The sequence below is a fragment of the Rhipicephalus microplus genome, chromosome 1, assembly GCF_043290135.1.
Source record: "Rhipicephalus microplus isolate Deutch F79 chromosome 1, USDA_Rmic, whole genome shotgun sequence".
Classification (NCBI taxonomy): Eukaryota; Metazoa; Arthropoda; class Arachnida; order Ixodida; family Ixodidae; genus Rhipicephalus; species Rhipicephalus microplus.
The window spans coordinates 245713376-245731082 of record NC_134700.1 but is presented as its reverse complement, the minus strand read 5'-3'; the positions used below and the strand labels follow the sequence as shown (position 1 = coordinate 245731082).

At 42.1% G+C, this 17707-nt stretch overlaps 2 protein-coding genes across 2 annotated transcripts in view; both read left to right on the top strand.

Annotated features, from left to right (window-relative positions):
• LOC142814169 (uncharacterized) overlaps nucleotides 1-17707 on the top strand; it is a 578033-nt gene that overhangs the window by 257093 nt on the left and 303233 nt on the right. The window lies entirely within an intron of this gene.
• Nucleotides 66-16812, top strand: MBD-like (methyl-CpG-binding domain protein 2). The gene is made up of 6 exons (XM_037434512.2): nucleotides 66-434; nucleotides 3362-3659; nucleotides 6415-6505; nucleotides 8297-8451; nucleotides 13047-13176; nucleotides 16681-16812. The coding sequence occupies exons 1-5, from the start codon at nucleotides 331-333 to the stop codon at nucleotides 13143-13145; spliced, it is 747 nt and encodes a 248-aa protein (XP_037290409.1). The 5' UTR covers nucleotides 66-330; the 3' UTR covers nucleotides 13146-13176; nucleotides 16681-16812.

The window sequence follows — 17707 nt, the reverse complement described above, 5'->3', positions numbered from 1 at the left end:
AAACGGCAATAGTGTATTTATTGTGTTTAATGATGATGATACTGCTTGCGGCGCTCTTTCTAGTTCACTACGCCGCCGCTATCCTTATTTTCACGGAGAAAGCTTTCCGTCTCCGTGGATGTTTCGGACCGTTGTAAAGGTTACATGCATTAGGGAACGCTCAGAAGCCGCGTTTTTGTGTGCCTTCTAATTTCTATCTTTTGTGGCCCCGGTTGAAACTGATCACGGAAAGAGCACAGCCGCTGACTGTATTTGCTAGTGATCGAGTGCGCGCAGTGAATGCGTGGTGTACGACTCCGAGCTTGACGTCGGTGTAAGCGAAACCTGAGCATGGCAAATCTCGATTGTCCTGCTTTGCCGAAGGGCTGGCGACGCGAGGAAGTGATTCGTCGAGGCGGACTGTCAGCTGGGAAAGTTGACGTCTACTACTACAGGTGAGATTGCGTTAACGGGTTCATGACGTTGTCTACCCGCGTGCATCGTCTTGCTTCTTGATTTTCAGAGCTGCGTGTGGTGTGTACGAGAAATCTGGCGTTCTTGTCGTCTTCGCACGCCTTAGCTCTTTAGTTTGTTGACGGGTTGATTACCGGTTAATTACTTGTAGAGGTCGCCGTCCGTTTTGATCAATGGGTGCATACGGCGTTGATAGTTCACTGCCTACTTGAAGGGGCATAAGTCGGTGTGGTGCAGTTCTACTCACGATTCAAGTACGTAACTAGCCAACGGATTTCGGCCGATTCGCATGAGGTATCAAGTGGCGATCCCGTTGACGCCACCATGCAGGTCGTGGGTTAGAGTTACGTACACAGTAAATCTTCTTGCGGTGGCTACCACGACCAACTCCGGCAAGGCGTCATTCGTGATAGCGGACACCGCGCTGCTTCGTTTGTCGAATTGTTTGGCCGGACTATCTTGTTGTTCTTGTCATGCAACGTTGGTTTGGTTGCGAGGAACGTACCATAAAGGGGATCGATCAATTGGTTTTGGTAACACGCTCTCTGTGTTTGCCGAATTAATTAAGGGGCAACCGTGGCATCACGTGCACGTTTAATCAAGCTGTGCTGACCCAATACCCATGAAGCTGTGTTGTGAGGATAGCACTAATATTACAGTTTTGTCATCATTGGCAAGCTGTGTAAAATATTGACAGGTTTCGTGGTAGGGATTCTTCTTTGAGTACATGTATTTCACATAACTAGAAAAGGGGGACCGAACTGGCTATCTCATTTTGCTGTTTATGGTTATTATTGTAATTACCACTGTTGGGTTTCTGCATTCCAAAAGCACAGTATATGATTATGAGAGACATCGCAGTAGAGGGCTGCAGAAATTTTGACCACGTGGTGTTCACTAACATGTACTTAAATTTAACCACATGGGCCTCTGGCATATTTCCTCCATCAAATTGCAGCCACCGTGGCTGGGATTCAATCACACAGCCTTCGGCCAAGCAGTCGAGCACTGTAACCACTAGATCACTGCCATTGGTTACTGTAAAAGGAGTGCTACGTTTCCATCTTGATTTACCGTTCAGATGTTCCATCCAATGAGATATTCAAAATTAATTTGAGTTGTACTATGTCTCATCACTACTATTCAAAACATATGTTAGCAACGTTTGCAGCAGGTATTTGGTAACTCACCCGCCATAGTGGTCTAATGCATAGTTACGCTGCTCCACTGCTGACCCACAGGTTGCGGGATCGAATGGCAACCGCAATGGCTGCATTTTCAATAGAGCCAAAAATGCTCGAGGCCGATGTGCTTAGCTTTAGCTGCGCTTTAAAAGACCCCAGGCGGTCAAAATTTCCGGAGCTCACCATTATGGCGTCTAATAATCTTATCCGAGCTTTGGGATGCCCAACTCTACATATTGTTATGCGACAATGTCACACTTAAGCAGTGAGGTAGGCGCCGAGAAAGACGACGTGATTTTGGTGTGTGGGGCGTACGCTTGTTCTCCAACTTGGTTTGCGCTTCGGAGCTGTGCAAATATATCTTAAAATGCCTGGTTTCCCATGGGCCTCCACGCAACAATGTTATTATTATTCATGTTACATCTACTCAGACACAAGTGTGTCTAGCTCTTAGTGACTTATTGGTGCATTTCTAAAATAATTATGCAGCATGACAAATGTGTTTATTGGGCTGGAATGTACATTACTGAACTTCGATGAAAAAATCAGGTTAGGAATGAAACGAAGGTCAGCGGAGACAGACACAGCACTGCCTAATCAGTTTCTTATTGTGTTTACATGACAATAAATAAGGCATTCAAGCTATCATGGGGTAACTGTAAGCTGCGCTATGTCACATGTTTGGGAGTTGCAGGATTTAGTTTTAGTAGAGCGGTAGTTGAGATATGCTGACATTTTTGTCACAATTCCTTTTAGTATGCAAGAAGCCTCATATATATTGCACTGGCATATATATTGTTCTGCCAAGTAGTTTGCAATCTGAGTATGAGTCTTGTAGTTTGCGTTCACAATTATTGCAGTGATCAGCAAGATGACTGCTGACCCTTTGAGTGAGTACACATGCTCACTTTAGTATTTGTTGATACAGCAACCTGTTTGATCTATGTACCACTGCTCACCAAGTTAGAGATATATATTACTTCAGCATTCAACGAATTGTTATGTGTGCTTTTGTAAAGTAGTTTTTTTTCAGGATCATTGGCACTCTTACTGAGGCCAGATCTGTAAGGGGCTCTACAGAAACCAACAGTAACCTTCTGTAAAAGCTTTATAAACAGCAAGACCAGATTGCAAAAAATGTGTCATGCTGCATTTATGAAAAATAATCAGACATGCTGTTGCAGTGAGCAAGTGAAGCTTCTGAGAGAAATTACAGTTCACTGAAGTGTAATACTTAATTTCTACTTTGCTTCATGCATGTGCAGGTGGAAACGAAATATTGTCAACTGTAGGTGCATGTGGCCGAGTCCCTTTAAAATACTGGTGGCTTGTGAGGCTTTAAGGACAAGGCTGTGGTTATTGTTTATTGTTCCTAAGCAATTTAAAAGCCATGCCATTCGTGTAGCATTTGTTGACGCTTAAATGGTGCCTACTCGAAACTTGAAAGCTGCCATTCTTTTAAGCAATAAAGTGAGTGGCACTAGGCAAGTGTTAAAAAACATTGTGTGCTGGTGTTCTGCCATGTGTTTTGTAGTTCACAGTACATTTTCTACTTGCTCGTGTACCAAATACCAGGAATAGTGGCAACAGCAGCACCTATTTTATTCCACTACTGTTTTCTCAGATCGATTTTTTCTCCTTTATTGTTAAACAAGTGCTAAACCAATAGTGATAAATTACTAGAGTGCTATTTGCGTTTTCTGAGCTGTATCTTTGTCGTGCAGTCCTGGAGGAAAGAAGTTTCGCAGCAAGCCTCAGCTGGCACGCTTTTTGGGTGATGCCATTGACCTGAGCACATTCGATTTCCGCACGGGCCGGGTCAACTCTTTGCTGCTTCGCAAAAGCCGCAGGCAGCGAGGCACACAATTTGACTACAGCCGAGGGATACGCAACGATGCCTCTCTTGTGCCTCCCATCAGGCAAACAGCCTCAATCTTCAAGCAGCCAGTCACTGTGGTACGATCGCAGGAAGGCAAAGTGCGCTCAGACTTTAAGCATGGCCCTCCAGACAAACCAAAACAGGTAGGTATCTCTGCATGCACATGCAATATGCTGTTTTTCAGAGCCTTATTGAACAAGGTCATTAAAAGCAGGCTTACTCCTTTAGCTGTAAGAAGCTTGCTGTAGTCAGATGTCACCCAGAAAATTGTTTAGATTGGGTAAAGCCTTGGCCTGTTGGTGGCATAGCAGCATGCTGTTAGCTGGGCTCAGGCTGCCATGTGCAAGTGGCTTTGTCGATGCTCATCAGGTTTCTCTTCTCATTGGGAAAGTGGGTCCGTGCTCCATTTTTGTGACATTCTCTGGCAGCTCTACGGCAATGGAGCCAATCGGCGATGAAGGAGTAGTTGCCATGGCTAAACCACTTGCCACATCGTCTGCTTAGTTCTGTTCATAGTTTTGTGTTCTTTATGCAGTTTTCTTTACTCATGCTTGTCATCTTTGAGAGTACAGAATCTCGCAGTATCACGTTTATGCCGCTAGTGGGCAATGTGTCAAGTGTCACATCATTTTCACACTGGTAGAGCTTGGCGGGCACACTGTACACCTCTCGTGGGGCCGACACAGACCACGATTACGGCAGGATTGGTGCTAGTGTGGATGAGCGTTCGAATAATTTGTCCCGGGATTTCCTAGTTGTCAGGGTACCATGTCAATTTTTTGAAGCCAAGGTGAACAGCATCTCTTGAATGCTATCACATGTCTGTTCAATTTGCCTGTGCCACTCTGAACTAGTTCACAGCAGCGCAAGAGAAGTTGAACAATATGCAGCTCACGTTCACTTGTGCAGGCACAATGCAGGCTTTATGTTTTTGTCATTGTCTGCATTGTCCATTTGAGCTTGAAGCATTGGTAGAGTCTGTCTCGGATGCATAAAGACAGCCTACCTCGCATATGGGTCATTCCATGCCAAACGTCTCAGGCATTTTGGCGACCATCTCAAATGTATTCGGAAAAAATCTTGCTGATTTACTATATTGAAAACAGTGCACTGCTACTATGTTTCGAAGGAAAAAATGTTTTGGTCTCGTGGGTGCCTTCTGAACTTCTTGGAATGTTGTTTGAGTGTTGTTTGTGAAAAATTTGATTTTAAAAGTACCACTCCTTCTTTCTATACCAAATTCGGTGTACATGTTAAGTAAAGGTGCTTGTGTAAGCTATTTGAAGCTCAGTGATAGTAATGCAATTTTCCTGCCACATACACATCCAGGAATTTAGCCAAGTTGTGTTATGTTCACATCTTTTTTCTATTGCAATACTGCACTTAGTATGAATATCTGAGTAGTGAATACTACTCAGATATTCTGAGTAGTGAATACTACTCAGAATATTGTAAGCTATTTGAAGCTCAGTGATAGTAATGCAATTTTCCTGCCACATACACATCCAGGAATTTAGCCAAGTTGTGTTATGTTCACATCTTTTTTCTATTGCAATACTGCACTTAGTATGAATATCTGAGTAGTGAATACTACTCAGATATTCTGAGTAGTGAATACTACTCAGATGTGTATGTGCCAGAAAAATTGCGCTAATATCACTGAACTTCAAAAATATTACACCAGCACCTTTACTTAACATGTACACCAAATTTGGTATAAAAAAAGGAGCGGCACTTTCAAAATAAATTTTTCCACAAATAATGCCCAAACGACATTCCGGGAAGTTCAGAAGGTAGCCACGACACCAAAACATTTTTTCTCTCCAAAATATTCTAGCATTGCACTGTTTTTTATTGCAATAAATGAGCAACATTTTTTCGAATACATTTTAGGTGGTCGCCAATATGGCTGAAACGTTTGGTGTGTACTAATGACCCATATACATTGTAGGTGCTCATACAGTAAGGACAAGGTCAAACGTACCTGTGTTGTCTGCTGCACGCACACACTTGCTCCAAGAAAGTACCATCTGCAAAGAGGATGCTGGAGAATCGAGAAACAGCGCCGCAGCCCCGCCGCGGTGGTCTAGTGGCTAAGGTACTCGGCTGCTGACCCGCAGGTCGCGGGTTCGAATCCCGGCAGCAGCGGCTGCATTTCCGATGGAGGCGGAAATGTTGTAGGCCCGTGTGCTCAGATTTGGGTGCACGTTAAAGAACCCCAGGTGGTCTAAATTTCCGGAGCCCTCCACTACGGCGTCTCTCATAATCATATGGTGGTTTTGGGACGTTAAACCCCACAAATCAATCAATCAATGAGAAACAGCGCCGCACTTTTTGGATAGAATGACTGGCTTAGTGGATGCCATTGCTGCATAGCTTAAATGGATAGCAGGGTGCTGGCAAATTGAATGCACCTATGGTGCATTTATATGCCTTCTTCAAGGAAAAGGTTTAAAACAGCTGCATCTTGCTGGTACTTAGCTACGAAGTAGAAACCTGGAGACTTACAAAGTGGGTTCAGCTTAAATTGAAGATGACGTAGCGAGCAATGGAAAGGAAAATGGTAAGTGTAACCTTAAGAGACAAGAAGAGAGCGGAGTGGATTAGGGAACAAACCGGGGTTAAGGATATTATAGTTGAAATCAAGAAGAGGAAGTGGACATGGGCCGGGCATGTAGCACGTAGACAAGATAACCGCTGGTCATTAAGGGTAACTAACTGGATTCCTAGAGAAGGCAAACAGGTTAGGGGGAGACAGAAGGTTAGGTGGGCAGAGAGGTTAGGTGGGCTTTATTGCTGATTTGGTGTGCCTCAGGCTTGTTTCTTGTTTCTAAGGTCATGGGCATTGCTAAAAAACTACTCAATGTCCTCTGAATGTGCTTTATTGCTTTATTTCAGCTTTTCTGGGAAAAGCGATTACAAGGATTGCAAGCATGTGACCGGGATCAAGAAGCCCTTCAAAGTTTTGAGCTTCCCAGGAACATGAAAGGCAAGTGAGCTTTATTGGGTAGACTGTCAGCAGTAAGGTAGACACTCCAATTTACAGACACGTTATTTCTGAAGACTTGACACTATGCTCCTGTGCCATTTATTACCAAATTTACTCATGTAATAGTTTCGCTGTTTTTTTTTTAAGAATAATTGATGCAGGCCCCCAGGGGTGCATTTAATATGCTGGGTAAAATTTTTAAAAGAATCAAATTCAGGATTTCATAGTACGATCAAATGCCAGACTGGAATTTTCACTACAGCTATCGCAAGCATCACCAAAGATTCAGTCTGAAGAAAGCCCATCTTTGTATCAAAGGCACATGTTCGCTTTGTTTTGCATAAATTGCGCCACATAAAATCATGGCATGCGTGTGAGAGATTGCAACAATTTCAGAAAAAAGGTGGGTTAGGGCAGCTTACTGCTCTTTTCAGTCTTCATTTTTTATATCTACGCTGTCTTTTATAGCTGCAAAAGCACTGAATGTGCCTGGGAACGTAATTTAGTCAGTTCTGACGATGGAAAAGGCGCTCAGAATCACGCAAAAGCAGGAATTCATGAAGATGTCTGCCACCAAGTGCTGCCATCTTCATATGCTTCGAAATCTTGTAAATTTTCGTCATTCTGATCCTACTCTCGTACCTTGTGGCTGCATCTGAAAGAGGGGAAAAAAAAACAGATAAATGCAGGTCTATCAAAATTTGCTATGTGTGAAGACCTTCAATTGTTTGTTGCGATGACAATTTGTGCACCGATGCTGCCAGCGCAGTGCTTGGCCGTAGGCCTCATCAAAAACTTCACTTATATTTTGCGCTGCTAGTGCTGGTTTCTCACTCTCCAAGTATGCTTTTCATGCCACAACAAAGATTGTTTTCCAGTGCTTCCATCAGCGCTTCTGTGTTGTGGTGGGGTGTAGTCGGGTCATATAAAAATGTGTCGAGCATAACTGCAAAAGTAACTAAGCATCCTGCCAGGTGAAGGTAGTATACTTTCAAAGTTCCAGATGACATAGTGAATTTCAAAATATAGGCTCGCATGTCTCGTGACTATGTTTGTGAGAAGCACTTCCTCGAAAAGTGACATAGGGAGGGGGCGGTAAATATGGCAAGCTTGGTGTGTGCATCTCTTTTAGGTGCACTTATTCATTACCATTTAGGTTTGGGCTTAAACTGTTTATAGCATGGAACGACACCTCCGGAATGGAAGCTGTCCATTCATTACAAGGGTCTATTTTGTGGTGCTGGTATATTATAGATTTGCTGTAGCAATGTGGTGAGCGAAGAATCTGGGAACTCTGGACTAAACTGGCTGTGTTCTCGTAGTGTGCGATTAGATAGCTATCTTAATAAAAAAGAAAAAAAAGGGTTACTGTACTTGAAAATTGACACACAATGCAGAAATAGGCAAGGTGCAGTCCATGCACTTCATTTTTTTAGTAGCATCCCATGAATCATCAAAGAGCTGAATGAATGCTATTGCAGGAAGTTTTGGTTCAAGGTAGCGGCCATGCATAATAGGCGGCTTGTACAACATAGGGTTAGTCATGGCTGTGCTCAAACTGTCACTCTATTGGGACGCTCATGCAAGCTCTATTTTCCCAAGGAAGAGCGGAGCAGTGTAGACGTGCTAAAACATGTTGGCAGGTCAATTGGTTCGAATCTATGATAGAATGCGACCTTTTCAGGCTGTGAATGGAGCAGCAGATAAAGTGCATCTTTAACATTATGTTGGTGAATCCTCTTTCATCAGTATATAGCTAGCCTAGCAAGCAAATTGATTGTTGCTTTGCAGGTGTGGGCCCCAATGTCAGCCAGGAGACCCTTCTTCGCAGCATAGCCACAGCTCTGCATATGAGTGCACAACCTGTCACTGGGCAGACTGGCTTACGTAGTGCACTCGACAAGCATCCAGGCATCTATCTCAACCCGGACCAGCCTCTTGTTCAGGTGCACAACCCCTGCATGGTTACCCCCTTCGGAGGGCTTTGCATGCACTCCTCCCACCCCGTCTTGGATGAGAAGTCGGACCATTTTTAGATCCTATGGAAAAGAAGCAGAGCTGCTACCATCAATTGCGAAAGTGACTAGCAAGGACAGCAGGGTGGAGCTGTAATGAGCTCTCATGCTAACCAGTCAAGGCAACATCAATAAGTTTTGAATAAAACTACCATACTTCGAGCAAGAAAGACAAAAATATTGAAATACCTACGAGACATTTCATTCAACTTATGCAAATTGAATGTAGTCGCTCTTGCGAAAATTTTAAGAGAATATTTTTGTGTGCAGATTAGTTTTTTCTGCTGCATTTTACGTATCTATAAATAACAAATTTTTCATTGTATTGAAGTATGAATAGGAGAATTTCAAAAGTATCATATTGAACACAGTGATAGTGGTAGTACGTATCTGCTATCTGTGTCTCAAATGTACCACAAGATCCTGAGCAAGCCCCCTTTATGGTGAAAGATGATTGAACAGGATTTGAAGGGTGGTAGGGGGCTTGCTCGTTCACGAACTAAAATTCTAGATGGATGTGGAAGAGCCTCTGAGAAGACGAAACACCTGTGCTTTAATGAATTGCGTTGTCGAATGTGCATGAATTTGCTGTTTTCAATGAACTTGTGGGACTCATCGTGTGATGTTCCATGCGTTATGACAAAGGAGAGGATGTCCTTCAAGTGTTCCGATAATTTGTGTCAGCTCAAAATGCAACTCCAAGGCACCACACTGTAAAAGTACTAAGAAATTAGTGCAATATGTACCCAATATGTAAGCGCGCTCAGAAATTGTGTTCCTAGGAACCACAGTTGAAGGATTCGATAGCGGAGAACAGGTTGAAAAATGGTGGGGAGGGGGGGGGGTGCTTGCTTGGTCATTGCTGCACATCCCTCCAAAAAAGGGAAGGGGTGCACTTACTGGGGTGATGTCATATTAAGATAAAATTTGAATTGACCATCCCTGTCCATGTGGAACCACACTACAAAAAAGCATCCGGAATCACGTGCGATGTGCAGTGGTATGTTTAAGTCTTGGGCGCGTGAGGATGCCAAAAAACACAGCAACCGAGATTAGGATGCTGCTATTGCCATCTGTGGTGAACAATAAATGCACCGCTGCAAATGCGACAACCTTAAACAGCAAAGCAACATTATTTTTTTCCCTCTGCAATGCAAAAAAAAGGGGGAGCAGAGAAGGAACGTTTTCCTGAAGTGCGGCAGCAAATCTCAAGCAAGAAAAATGATAGTAAAAGGTGGTAGTTTTAAACAACACACAGTGCCATACTTGTGTGGCGAAAACCCTCAATGTTTAAAAACTTTCCTTGTTCAAACACCTGCAAGATTTTAAAACTTTCTAACCTTTGGTGGACCTTTTTTGTCTTTCTTTCCTTCGTTATGCCTTCTCTGAATGAGATCGTTTATCACTGAACTACCCATTACAATTATTGATTATCTGGAATCCATATTTTATTTCACACCATATTATGTCGTAAGGGATTGGGAATCTTTTTCAATTGCTCCAACTTGCTACATTTCATTAAAGCTGCTTTATCTATGCTATAAATGAGCAGAATTGCTTAAAAGCTGCTACGCATGGCCTCCGAGATTTTACATGGCAAGGCGCCACTTAGTCGCGGGGGCCATGCCAAGCGGATTTGTCAGCAACACCAGGTGGAAGATAGGCTGCCACCCTCACCTCTCATGCTATTTATAGGCAGAGTCGATCCAGTGCAATCAAGTGCATGGTTTATGATTGCCTAAGTGTGGCTTTAGTTTTGCGAGGTTTGTCTCTGTGTAGTGTTGATACCAAGTTGCATTGTCGCTTGAGCTAAGTGCAGTTGCAGCCCGTTCCCATATTGCACCGCCTCTGTGGTCTGTAATCTTTTGATGAAAGCTTGCATCCGTTGTGCAGTCAGTCAAATCGTGCACACATTTATCATTTTATTGTGTAATAAAAGCATTAAAACAATGACTAGTCTTTTTCGTTTTTGAAATCTGCTACACAACTGAAGGCAGCTGCTACGAATCATATTTTCTGCTGTGGAAGCCGACACTAAATACATTTGGATATACTTGCCCTATTATAAGATGGAGATGGCGTGCTTTACGCCGACCATAATTCTGATTTTATTCATTTCCCGACTGTCTAATTCTGTTAGACTTGTGCATGGCAAAGGACATGGCAAAGTAAATTCTTTCCCATTGTTTTTTCTCGTGGGGTTTTTTTTTACTGCTCATAAAAATTGTGCAAATGCATAATATTGTTATGAAAACATCATACCAGTGACACACAATACCTCACTTTTCTTTTGTTTATGCTGTTATTTTCTCAAGTGAAACCGAACCCTATGTTAATTGAGATTACAAAAATGAGCTGAACTATTGTTGGAAATTTTACTTATACTTCCTTTTCAGCTATTGTTTACCTAAGTACAGCTTTGCTTGAGTCAGCCAACATTGCCATTTGAAAAAAAAAAAAAGCCCTTTTCATATCTCAATAATGGGCAATTTCTGAAGCAGATCAAGAAAGCAGATCTAACTTATCAAGTAAGGAAAGGGGGGCTTGGCTGCTGGTGAATATGTTGGAGACCCTGTTTCGGTTGATTAAATATTGAACTATGTTTTTGCTGCACTACCATGTGACATGCTTACACCTTGCTGCAACCAGCTTGTGTGGTACAGTCACTGTTGATTTGCTTACCGAAAGCTAGATTTCATCACAGATGAAATGGCTGCACCAGTGCACCGCTGTGCAAAATTGTTGATAGGTTGAAAATGACTGATACACACATTTAGTCAGACATAATTATTCTTAAAAATCTGGCATGAAATTCTTTTTTGTATATAAGATATTAGTTATAATGTCTGCCTTGGTGGTGCAGTTATTGTGATCGCCTGCTGACACACAAGTTATGGCTTTGATTCCAACAGCAATGGTTGCATTTTAATCAAGATTAATAGCTTGAGGCCTATTTACTGTGAGATGTTGAACATTTGATGTGTTGAGGTGATCGAAACAATTTGAAATTCCATGTGTAATGTGGCTCAGACAGCTGAGGTTATCAGAAGCCCTCTACTGCAGCATCTCCCATTGTCATATTATTATATTGTGGTTAGTCATAAACATGTATCCTCTAGGCACTCATTTTGGCTTGGTACATTTTAACTTTGCTTTGTTATATTCAATAATTCGTTTTATAACCATTTGAGGGTCATTTTTTTCTTTCAAAATGCTTTCCCCAGTGCGTATTCTCTTTATTGCTGAATGAAATTCTTCAGATGAATCTATATAGGAAAAAAAATTGTCTAAAATTTTTTGGGTGACCGTAAGATGAAAAATTGTTTGTGTTACATACAGATAGTTGATTTGTAACAGCAAGGTAAAAAAAGTTATGCATTAAGATAAATGTCTGGATAGTTCAGAGACATATAAAATAAGTGCATGAAGTGGCATTAAGTGGGAACACGGGAGGAGACAAGCCACTTTTGATGCAGTAAGCATCGTCTCGTCACGCGTTTGAGATGTTGCTCACTCAACATTCGAGTCTTAACTTATAAGTATCGTCTCGTATGAAGGGCTGACATTTACTAAATCACATTCTGATTCGGCAGTCAAGCAGCGATTTGGAGGAATCTCTGTTAGACTTACTTGCAGCAGAGAAACCTACATAGTGCAAAAACTGTGCAGTTGAGTGCACTGAAGAAAACTGAATACAACTAGTTGAATGCATCTAGAAAGCAAAAACAAGTCTGAAATCTACAATAATCATTCCTCTTACTGCTGATGAGCAGAATTGGTTTTTGCGAGTTGAGTCCCTGAAATGGGAAATGCGGCTCTAATGGCATCATTTATGTCAGTATGCGTACAGAAGCAGGCATAATTATGTACTGGGGAGAAGCAAACAGTCTCCTTTCGAACGATTCTAAACCAGGATGCAATGCAAGTTTTGTGAGTGTAATGAGCGAAAACTGGCCAAAGGACGAAACTGAAACTAGATGGTGCACCACTGTAGTTGATCATTAAAAATGAATGGAGAGACATCGGTGCTAGCGAAAAAATTCCTTGTATTCCCGCAATATGGCAGCACGTGCCAAGCAAGAAAAGTGATCGAAAAAAGTGCGCATTTTAAACATGCAGGCAGTGACGTACGTGTGTGTCGTTGACCGTCTTGTGCCTGTAAGCGGATGGTGTACATGCAGCACGTCTTTGACCCTCGAAAGGTTAAAGTTCTACTGTAATTAAAAACTTCAAGGAGAACCTTTGCCCTTCAGTGGAAGTCTAATTGGCTGGTTGTGGTGATTACGGCTAGTCGGCTTGCGATAATGAATATGAACACGTGATGTGCTAAATAGACATGTGCAGTCGCAGGGTAGTGACAAACACATCATTTTAGACACGTTTGCGACATGTCTCTGTTGGCGGCACATCAAGCACGATATAGAGGAAATGTGGGTGTCTTGGTTCATGTTCTCTTAAGTTTCGTTGCACAGGGTGAATAAACACCCATCATTGTCATTTAGTGTGTGGCACAACTCGATGTGCAGGCCCTGAATGTAACTGATGAAGACATCCGGCGCCAGGAAGAGCAAGTCCATCATGCTAGAAAGAAGCTGCAGGAAGCCCTGGCTGATCTGCCACCCTAGCTGCATGCTTTGGTTGACAGAAATAAGCAATGTAAGTGTACTCAGTTCACACTGCCTCTGTAATGTGCTATATCTAGAAAAATTTTGCATAGTACATTTCTGTATACTGTATTTACAACCGCCAATTTGGGGGGAGGGTGCATTAAGCGGGAGAAAAAAGTCACAGGGGTTGTTACAGTGAAAATTTCGCATGACGATTTTGCTTGTCCTGGTCCGCAAAATGCGATGCCAATAGTTTTTTTTAGTAGACAAGTACTGCTGACTGGGCAAGTTGGTGCATGATAAAATGGTATTGCTTTAGTGCAGCTCAGTTTGAGCATGAAGAAAAGATGCTATACAGTCAAGAAGGGAAAAAAAACAGACAGCAGTATCAGCACTAACTTCCAACTTTTGTTTATTGCATGACCCTACAGCACATTACATAGCTCACCTTGCTGTACATGTGATGCCGCACAGATCACAAAACCGTAAACGTGTGGTTCAGCAAAGGTTATCAAGAAATCTAGTTTTAAGCTGATATAAAATTAACAATCCTATAGCAAAACTTCACAGCACACGCCCCAGAAAATTGAGCTCTTTTTTAGGTAAGGCTATGGATAGCGTACTCACACACAGCTTCGCAGATTTTGCGATAGGGTTCGTTTCAATAATTTCTCGTGTCAACTGGTTACGACTTCAGCCCAAAATGACACACTGATCAAAGAATGGAGTGCATGCACATGTCTTACAATTCTATAGCCAGAGGACTGCCAGAAGAAATCTTGTTTTTTGCATTTTAACAGCGCTTGGCAAGCGGTCATTAATACACCTACCAGTTTGTCTTATGTAAACCGCGTCACACGACGGAGAGAGCATGTAGACGACAGCTAGGGAACATTCAACAAACTTAGCTACATGCTTCTTTCAACAGGTGGGTTGCACCTCCTTTTTAGGGTTCGTAAGCTTAAATAGTCGACTTACTTTTTCTGGAGCAGAGAACACTACGCAGACATTTCCTCTCAAGGCTATCTTTTCTAAATGATCTGAAATTTGATGTACATACGGTATGACACTGGTTTTTTGAACGCTGGGCTCGCCATAGTTCTGCGGCCGTCTGCATGCGAACCATGCAACAGACACCCAGCTACGAACACCTGCACTAACACTAGATAGCATGCCATAGATACTCACTTGCTTTGTCCTGCAAAACTAGCGGCCATGTGTGATGGCATGACTTCATCAGGGCATTCCTAAAACACAGCCTGGCAATCCCTAGTTTTATCAGCTTTGAATGCGCTAAATTGTATTGCAAAAGAGGCTTTTCCGACTACGGTTCATAGCATTAGCAAATATGTTCAAATAAACAAAGCAGACAAAGGTCTAGAAAGCTTTTTGTACCTCCTTGCAGTATTTCATGTGTCACTTCAAGTGATGCAAGACACTTCCTAATTATTGGTAGAATTTCTGCAACCTGGCGTTCAACGTCAACTGAAGGTCGATGAAAAACAATAGTCAACATAACAAAAAGCCTTGTGCACCTTTGTCTGAGCGCGCTTATCCGACAGAAAAACATCAAGACGGGTGAGAAAAAGATTGCTCAGTATGGGTACAAATGCACGATCTATACATACTCCCATGTTCTGTAGATAAACGGCATCATCCTATTTAATAAAAGTTGACACGAGACAAAAATGTAAAAGCTTTGAAAAATTAGTACTAGATATTAAGGCGTCATTCTGGAACCTTACAGCATCATATTCATCAATGGACTGTTCTACTACTTCTAGCAGGTCTTTGTGAGGAATCGTGTGAAAAAGATCTTTTATGGTAAAGGAAAAATGAAAAAAAAAAGGGGAAAAAAACCAGAAGCTCTTTTGTTTTTTTTCCTATAACAAACGCGCACGCATAAACGCCTAAGTGTCGTCTAGTTGATTGGTTCTCGCGCTTCAGCACATGCTCGATCAACTTTAAGTTTAAAACCAGCCGTCTAGATAGCGTACCAGCCAAACATACCCTGTGCAGCAGGTGTCCAAATAAGTTCACCTTAGGTGACGCCCTCTGGCGTCACATGGCATACGATATTGTCACGGGGTCGTGACATGGACGAAGGTAGCCGACTGCAGGTCAAATATTAAACTGTTTATATGGGTAGAACTTGTGGCCACGTAAAATGAAAGTCAGTTTACAGCAAAACACTGGCACTGATAGCAGCGACCAGAGCATCGGCTGTCGATCAACTGACAAGCGACGAAGCGTGTCGTCATTTGTACACTTGCTATCAGATATTCTAGCATTATCGCTAGCAGCGACAAAGGTTCCAGAATAATCTGTTATGTTATCTGTTAAAATTATGTTAATCTGTTAAAATGTTAATCTGTTATGTTAATCTGTTAAAATTATCTCCTACAGTCCTGAAGAATTACTGACAGTTAAATGCGGTGATAACAAAACTTGAGGAGGGAATGTGGCAATATGATCTTTGTACGAGGTGGCAGCTTACAAGTAAAAAGCGGTTTCTTTTCCCTCTGACTGACTGGGTGCTTTTTTTTTTTTTCTAATGTAATTCATTTCAATAGACCCTTTAGAAAATTTCTGTCTGGCAACATGGCTCGGAAACTCTTCCGCCATATCTTGTTCACTCGTGCACGCGCATCTCCTCAAGTGCGGGTTGTGCGTCCCAGCGACGCCGATGAGCGTTCACTGCAACGCACACGGACACCACTTGCGTTTCTGCAGGACGTGTACCGCGTTTGGACGGTGCGCCAAAGAACGTCTCTTGGAGGCCATGTCCTTGCTCTGCCGGTCATAACAGCTGGTCATAAAGAGGTCACGCGAGGGCCGCAGTAGCGCCGCTCCCTTGAATGGCCGCTGTGTCTCCTCTCGGGCATCACCAACTGCCAACCACAACCCACAGACGCAGCGATAATCGCGTACTGGTATCGGCAGCGCGCATCATTGTGGGTTAACAAGTCATGGTGGAAAAATATGTTTTCGGTTTTGTTCGATAGCTGGTGCTGAATTTTGAAAAGAGTCTTTTAGTGTCATAATTACTACACTACACTTTAGAAGCAACAAGTAATATCCCCTATGCTTTCCTTGGCTTATTTTAATTGTCTGTAGGATTCTTTTGTATCACACACTGCATTGTATAGTCAAATGCCAACTTGTCTGGCTGATTGTGCAGTGCATGCGTTAGGCAAAAGAATAGAAAGCGCTTTTAGCTTCTCGAGAAGAAATGAATTACACGTAAACCTGATTATAAAAAAGTTGCATCTTACACTAAAATAAGTTTGTTATATCAGAAAATGCTTTTCAAAGGTATATTCCTAACAGCAATGTGTATTACAAGACTATTATTTATGTACTTCGTTATAACCCATGTTTCGTTATATTCAGGTTTGTTATATTGAGGTTTGAGTATAGTAATAATAGAATATTCACATTTATACTAATAAAGATTATGGTTGATTGTATATAAAATGAAGCTTTTAAGTGCCTGCTCAATGAGTAGCACATATCTTGGCTTAATCCCTCTTTCTTGTTTCTTTGTTCCCAGGCTCGCAAGAATGCTAATCTTGATTCATTTATATCTGGAAGCTGTGAAAAAGGCGCATTAACCATCGTCCAAAGGAATCATTATTTCATAAGGAATAAACTTCTTAAATTAAAGTGCATCAAGAATGTACAACACTGCTTCATTCTTTTATGGCTGAAAGGGCCCTCAAACCACCTCCGATAATTATTTTTAACATTTCATGCAAACGTTCGCAATGAGTTCAGAATGCCATCACGATTACCAATGCCAAACACAGCAGCACTACAAGATGCGGGCATACCACGACATCCAGTAAACAATCTTGTCTCTTCACCGGGCCTTTCAATAATCCTTAGGAATGGCCGTGACGTCAACATTGACGTTCATGTGTCATTCACAAAATATACACAGCAAGAACAAGCACTCGGCCATGAAGATGGATGAGTCGATAAAGCTGGGCTCTCAGATTGGCTGCTTCAAAAAGAATAAAATGTTTGCGACTTTGACGTATACTACTCACATTATGTACTAGACCGTTACGATTAATAATTCTGTACTCGTGTGGGCTAAAGAGACTCAACTGGTATCGCTAGGGTGTCACCATATGTTGAAACGTAACTGTGGAACTAAATCTGTACATTTCAGAGCTGACATCCAGATTTCTGTCATTTCTGTCATTTTAGACTAGTATCAATGTTTCTCGAGCCCCGATGCAATATTTCCTTCAGAAATGAACCATATATGAGATATGGTAACTGCAATTTTTCAAATGGCAATGTTAGGTAAAATTTTGTTTCCCTTCTCTCCCTTTGGATTCAACCGGCATTGCCCTGGAACATGTGGGACTAAATTTCGTGATTGCGGCCCGCTAGCTGAGGCGAGTTTGAGGCACCTGCGATAAAGGGAGAATAGTGAAGGAAAGAGTGGTGTGAGTAGGCACCGCTTTTGTAGCAAGCGCATCTAATTGCTCTATTACGACACTATTGCAAACAATTCTCGTTGCTGCATGTTTTTTCAGCAAAAGCTGTAATGACATCACAACACAGTT